Source organism: Stegastes partitus, unplaced genomic scaffold (assembly GCF_000690725.1).
Source record: "Stegastes partitus isolate 25-593 unplaced genomic scaffold, Stegastes_partitus-1.0.2 Scaffold107, whole genome shotgun sequence".
Taxonomy (NCBI): Eukaryota; Metazoa; Chordata; class Actinopteri; family Pomacentridae; genus Stegastes; species Stegastes partitus.
Window position 1 is genome coordinate 40,155 of NW_007577838.1, and position 7,242 is coordinate 47,396.

At 38.4% G+C, this 7,242-nt stretch overlaps 1 protein-coding gene across 1 annotated transcript; it reads left to right on the top strand.

Annotated features, from left to right (window-relative positions):
* The first annotated feature begins 38 nt into the window (after positions 1-38).
* Positions 39-6,099, top strand: tex47 (testis expressed 47). Its single transcript, XM_008277794.1, has 8 exons — positions 39-98; positions 1,378-1,450; positions 2,786-2,889; positions 2,989-3,053; positions 5,257-5,332; positions 5,523-5,660; positions 5,755-5,902; positions 6,062-6,099. The coding sequence occupies exons 1-8, from the start codon at positions 39-41 to the stop codon at positions 6,097-6,099; spliced, it is 702 nt and encodes a 233-aa protein (XP_008276016.1).
* Positions 6,100-7,242: the final 1,143 nt, after the last annotated feature.

Below are 7,242 nucleotides of genomic sequence, written 5' to 3' on the forward strand. Positions count from 1 at the left end.
TAACTGACTCAGCGCAGAGACCCCAAACATCTTCAGTCATGGCAGTTTCTCAGGACTCAGGAACAATGTTTGAAGCGATTCACGGTAGAATGAGAGAGGTTGGTGCTGAACATTACTTAGCTAGTTAGCTACACTCCCCAACTTAGCTTAGCTAGCTAACTAACTAGTACAGGATGGTGATATAGCAGCGGCTGTGTGTGTGACTCCACCACCAGCAAATGAATTAAATGTGGTAAAATGAGGCCCTAAAGCACACACAGCAGAAATATGTAGACAGTGTGTCAAATGCAATATATTACATTTAAATAGGTACGTTTTATAACAGCTAACATAGCAGCTAAAGTAAGTGTCCTAAATGTGTCTGTTTTTTATGATTAAAAAACTGTTTTCCGCTCACAGAGACCCACTGTCTCCATATCTGGATATAATTTATATTCTGTAAGGATAATGAAATCATTCTTCACAGAAAATTCCCCATCTCAGTCATAATATATATCAAAAACAACAAAAAAACCCCCAACCATATACATGTACTGAATGTGCAGGAGGCTAAAATAGCGAGCCTCAGGGTTAAATAATATAGAAATTGAATTTTCAGTCTATAATACTTTTTTTTCACTCTAAACCAACTGACAATTTTAATATTTTTCTCTTGAACTCAGCCATATGAACACATAAAATTGCTTTTATCCTGAACAATAGCCGGCAAAAAACTATTATCTGAATGCAGTGTCCTCATATCTACAGTTCCTCCTCCTACCGGCCTTCTATACCTGAAATACAAGGCTATCCTGGCCTGGCATTGGCCGCTGTGTGTATTATGTGTATTTGTGATCCCACCAGAGTGCAGCTGGCTTTGTTTTATAGAATCTGGAGAACAATAGGTTTCTAGGATATACGCTTTTATAAACACTGAAGGCGGGCAGCTCAGTCAGACTTCACTCAGCCACAGCTTGAGCTGGACTGAAAGAAACGAGCGAGAAAGTACGATGGACAAAATGGGTCTATTGAAAGCAGACAAGAAAAAAGAGGAGGAAACGGGGACTAGTTTATTTCACCAGTTAATGGCACAGAGGAAGGATCGGGAGGAAGATGGGGTTTGTATTTACTTCAGGATGGACAGGAATTGAAAGTTTTGTTGAGCAAATGTATTGACTGTTTTGCTGGTTTGTTTCTGGAAATGTTGTAAAAAGAAGGAAAACCAACAGTATATACAACATTTTAAAGAACGCCTGATGTAGATATTGAGCTATAGCCTTACATTTTAAATGCGCACCTGATAATGATCCTCCTTTCTGTGCCTCCCTGCAGGACAAAGCACATTCAGTTGTCATCACTCTGCAGGCTTCCTCAGACTCGTCTTCTTTGTCTCCACAGAAGATCGTGCTACAGCGGCTGATAGTGATTGCTCGGCTCCCCCACGATCCTGCTGATAGGACAGAACTGGGAGGTCAGCCAGCAATTACCCTACAGCTACCAAGACTGATGTACTAATCACCTGATAGCAATTTAATCCAGTTCTCCTTCAGGAGAAATTAAATTAACAATATGATGATATTCTGTTTGATGCTGATTCTATAGGCTACTCTGGAACTATAAATATACAATGAAGTGAAATGCACTTCAGTCTAACCCTGTTAAATATATTTTTACCTCTTAAAAGTAATCAAAATTTTAATTTAAAAATACAAATGATGATATAGTAAGTAAACTTGGAACAGTAGTGAGTTGCAGTTATGAGATAAAAATTCAACATTTTCCATCTAAATAAAAATTATGTGTCAGTAAGTTCATTCAGATTTTTAATAAAATTGAGAGTGCATCAAAATTTCTTATACAAATCAAACTTATGAGAAAAGAGGTTGAAAATGATGAGCTGGTAAGTCCAAACTTTCACTCACAAATCAAAATTGTGAGATAGTATGAGAGTGAAATGAATACACAAAGAAATCAACTATTTTAGTCTTGTTGAATTAATTTTGAATTTTTCAAAGAACGGCAAAAATCCAGGGCAAAATGAAATATTAGTGAGTTAAAATTACAGGATAAAAATTAAAAATTTCCCTTTTAAATACAAATGATCACGTGATAAGTCAAAATCATGAAATAAAACATCCACATTTTTCCTTTTAAGTCACAATTATACATTAAAATTTTCATATAAAAATTAAAATGATGGGATAGTATGTTAAAATTATGAGAGTAAATTTCAATAAAAAAATATAAAATAGTTAAAATTATGGAATAAAAAATACAAATATTCACTTGAAAGTAAAACTGACAAGATGGTAAGTCAAAATCATGAGCCAGTGCACCATCATTTTCATTTGCAAATCAGAATTATGAAAAAGTACGTTGAAACTATGAGACAGTAATTCCAAACTCACAATTTAGAATCAAAATTATGAAATGGTAAGTCAGAATCAAACCAAAATTGTGAGCCAGAAAGGGAAAATTATGAGAGTAGAATGAAATAAACAGAGAAACATCAAATTTCTCTTGTTGAACACTTTTTAACTCTTAAAATCACCAAAACGTGCTGCAGTTGCTGTCTGAGCAGTGACAGACTGTGGTTTCCTTTGTTTAGGTGCTTTTACAGCTTTCACACCTCAGCGTGTGAGTAGGTCTGCAGCGTTTCCTTCTAACAGCTTCAAAAGTTAGAATAGAAAGTTCCCCATAAAAGCCCCCCGGACAGGCTGGGACTGTTTTTAACAGAAATGGACTTTCATGTTGTCACACTATTCCAACAGACTGATACACGCTTTTGTTGTTTGTTCCCGCACAGCTCATTACGAAAATCTGAAATTTCAGTTGAACAAACAGTACATCTGGGATCACATAACAGGCCTGCTGTTGATTTATCCGTCCTGTCTGCTGCATGTCGTTGAAGTACGTCGTCCTGCAAAATAAATACGTACAAAATCCGTTTATGATTGAAGTTTGTTTGTGAAATCTTATACTTAGTTTTTTTGTATGTCTTTCTTGCAGTCTTCCAGGGATATTCTGATTTCTGTTTTGAAGGACCTGACCGTCATGCAACAACAGCCACACTGGTAATCACACTTTCTTGAATTATAGATGAATGTCGTATATTATCTGCTGAGACACAATGCGTCACACAGTACTGTTTATTTGTGTTTGCCTGTTTGGAAATTCATCTCAAACCGCCTGCTGAGAAAACAAATATAATCACATGGCTGCTTTAAGTCACTTCAGATTCAGCAAATATGACAACAACTTAGGATAATGTGTGTTTACTGTATCATTTTCAAGTTCATAGATTTTATCTGTAGCGTCTTAACCCCTTCCACCTGAGAACAGAGGCCAGACAGTTTAAATGCAACCTGCCATCTCTTTTAAGAAGGTTTCCTTGAGTGGCACAATGTGTGTGACTTCATTTCAATAACATCAGTGCCACTGAGTCATTAGAAAAGGCTGTAACTCACTTTCTAATTTATCATTCTGATTAGGTGTCAGAAAAGATTTCATTTTTGTTCTGGATATTTTCAGACGTCACTCTGTCCTGGTGAGGAGGACAAAGAGAATTGTTGTATTTTAAATTGTCCCCAGTGTCTCTTATCCACAGAGGCTCACATTGTTCAGTTCAGCCTTACAGTTGTGGAGTTACTGCTTGGAATTAAGAGTTTTTTTGAGGGAGAAGTTTTTAAAATAGCACAGGTTTAAGGGGTTAGGATAAGTAAAATAGTTTGGTGTGACCGAATAGCCATGTGCATTCATGTAGATTTCAATAAGGGGATACATCCACCTCAATATTTAGAACATTTGCATTTGTCCCCCTGTTCCGTAGTTGCATTAATGTCTCTAACAGGACATACACAAATACATATGTGTGATATGTTGTCAATATGCAGGGAGTTTGGAACATGAGCAGAAACTTTGCTCAAGCACATGTGAGCTATCTAGGATTTTAAAAATGGATTACAAGAAGGTGCCACATGCACATTGAAAGAGGTCACATCCCCAAACAGAAGATGCAAAAGAGGGGCAGAAGATGAATTCATGCCTGTATGTGTGTTGAATCAGCAGAGATGATGGTATAAATGAGAAAAGTTGGTCTACAAAAGTATAAATATTTGAAAGCAATATAGAATGCCAGCGAGATTACCTGCATTATATTCCATTGTACTTTGAATTTGTCATCCGGTTCCTGAATTTTATGTTTTCCTTTCTTTATTTCCTACATAAATAAAGGCACTTCCACCATACATTCATGCAGTCAATTAAGAGATTAGTGCATAAAAACATACCAGAATTCAGAAAATACAGTTTTTGATGCTCCAAATTGAAATCTCTTACAAAAATTAAGTGAAGAAGAAGAAGAAAAAAAAAGACTTCAGGGGTTAGATTTCAGAGGGGCGTAGGAGAGGCCACAGCTTCTGGTACTGTCCTTTCAAGCTGTTTTATGCGATTTTACTAATTTTATTGTGTACTGCTGACTGTAGGACAAATTTCTCCTCAGGAACAATAAAGATTACCTTGATTACTTTGATGCATTTCCCCATTGTTGAAAATTAATCTCCATGGATGTAAATACCCACAGGGAATACAGTCCCAGTTTGATTCCCAGCTAGGAACGATTTGCTTCATGATGAAATAAGTAGAAGAGTAAAAGAGTCTAGTCATGCTAAACATCTGTGCACAGCAGCGCTTTGAGCTAAATAATAATGTCAGAAAGCACAGCTGTGATTATTGGGAACCTGATTATTCTTGCAGTCACTTCTTCAGGAACCAAACCACTGGACGAGTGTAAGTCATAACCAGATGATGGCGCTAGATGCAAATTCAGAGTTGACACAATTCATACTGTGAAAAATTAATAGCAACCCTTCCAGTGCTTGTGGCAACTCGCTCAAAGCCACAAACCTCATTGTAATGTTGCAGGAAAACTCAGCGGATCGTTAAAATTTAATGCCGCTCCATCCAGTCGACCGAGATCCGGACCAGAGTGGTGGACCGGCTGACAGAGCGACCGACATTTCCGTCCCTCGAGTCCCTCCGCTCGCTTGGCTAAAAAAGACTCTACACTCACATAAATTAATCTTTAAATGCCTTCAGTTTGCAGCCGCAGCTGTAAATGTTTCATCGCTGCTGCTGCTCAGAGGCTGTTGGATATTCTCAGTGATTTGGTTGCTGTTGACCATCGACTGCTCCTGCAAGCTTTTTCTCCTTTAACTCAACCTGTGTGGTGTTATGCTGTGTGTGAGACATAATAATTGTTCTCACATCCCTTTTTAGTGCCTTGATGGAAGCCAAGATCGTGTTCATGGCACATGACCCTGAAAGCAGGCTGTTCCACCAGTGGAGCTATAAGGTTAGCTGTTTGTCTTTACTTTGGGCCTTTGAGGTGTCATTAATTTAAGTATTGTGGACATGATAAGGAGGATAACCTAGTTTTTTTTCTATCATTTATTTGGGTTTTTACTTTAATTTGTCACCTGTCTGTGCATGTGTGTTATGAAATATCATCTGTATAAATGAGAACTCTGATTATGTGACTGAAGGTGCTGGATGCAGGTCAAGCTGCAGGAAACACTGGAGTTAAAGAACTTGAGGAAGATGAAAACAGCACAGAAACTCTGGTTTGCAGTGTTCTGTCAGCTCTGCAGAAGCTGAGTGAACAACTTGAAATAACCAAGAAGGTGTGTTTTTCCTAATTATTTCACCAGATTGCTTCTGTTTTGATAGTGACAAAATGATCCTGTTACTAGTTTCTCTGTCTGATTGTGCTCTAAGGCTCTCCCTGGGTCGGTGCTGGATGAGACTCCGGAGCTCATCGTCCCTCTGAAGGTTCTGGACAAGCTTTTGGGTCGTGATGAACTCCTGAGTCCACAGCAGTACCTGCAGATGTACAACTCCCCTTTACACGTCAGCATTGAGTTTGGTAAGAGGCCCCGTTTAGTCGACTATGATGAACATGATCATTGATCTTAATGGTATCGATCATTTAAAGTAATTCTGTACAGATTGTTGACAAGAAAGCAGCAAAGACAAGAACATGCTGCACACAGGCTCTCAGTGCTGTGTCCTTCTCACTTAACAGGACAAATTAATCCAAGAAGCTTCTTCCCCAGTGTTTAACTCTCTGGATTAAAGGTCAGTTCATCTAAATGGCTTCTCTCTTTCTAGTGGTATTCAGCCACACTTGTGATTTTGGTGTCATTCATCCAGATGTTGAGACAACTGTCACAGCACTGAAAACTCCAGCAGCAACATCTCTTCACAGAAAAACCCGCATAAGACAACTTCAGCAGTTTACACAAAGATTATTTCTGGTTAAAGTATCGACAAGAAGGAAGAATTTTCAATGTTCAATGTCCTCTCATTTTCTTTTACAATCAGATTTTCTTTGAAATATTTCACTGAATACATGAAATTCAGAATTATTACAATGTATACTTGACAAATGGTCATATATTTTGGCGCCAACATTCATGGTCTCCAAACGATGAATCTTTTTGACTCCTTTTAGTACCATTATGAGGTTGCCGTGCCATTCTTCTTTTAAAATTTCCACTCAGTTCAATTCCATCATGTTTTTAAAGCCAATTCACAGCGTAAGTCGTCTCAGAGCACTTCCCATAGTGAGGTGAAGATCTTACAATATTATATTAGAGAGAAAATCAATGATTCCCTTTGAGCAGCTCTTGGGATCAGCAGGAAGAAAAAAACTCTCCTCTAACAGGAAGAAACCTCCAGCAGAGCCAGGCTCAGAAGTTTACGGATAAGATTTTCTCTGACTGACTGTGCTCTGAGGTTCCTCCTGGGTCACGCTGGGTGAGGGTGAGAGGACAGAGAAGAGGATATCAGAGAGAAACAAGAGAACAACAAACACTGGGCAGATTGTTTGAAACACTAACCGCAGGTTGGAAACAGGCAGCTCCAGAGCCACAGATACCTGCAGAGAGGACGACACACAAAGTACGGGAGGGAGAAGAAACTAAGTTAATGACATGCAGTAGTGGCAAATAAATGTATCTGAGTAAAGACAGAGTAGAGGAAAGGTGAAGCTTATTTAACTTCATTATACTGCACAAAAGACATTTTTGAGTTCAGTCTCTTTCTAGTCATGGTTGTGCTGTTTCCATAGAGGAGGGGCAGGACTTTATAGTGCAGTGAAAAACGAGCCCACAGTGACTAAAATGTGACAGGAGCAAAAAAAAGCACTAGTTCAGAGGGTGAAATATCACTGCCATCAGCTCCACAAACACACTTCACACACGT

Coding starts and splice junctions, on each gene's coding strand:
- tex47 (XM_008277794.1), top strand. CDS start 39: ATGGCAGTTTCTCAGGACTCAGGAACAATGTTTGAAGCGATTCACGGT. Junction 3,054..5,256: donor ATGCAACAACAGCCACACTG/GTAATCACACTT, acceptor ATCCCTTTTTAG/TGCCTTGATGGAAGCCAAGA. Junction 5,661..5,754: donor AACTTGAAATAACCAAGAAG/GTGTGTTTTTCC, acceptor TTGTGCTCTAAG/GCTCTCCCTGGGTCGGTGCT.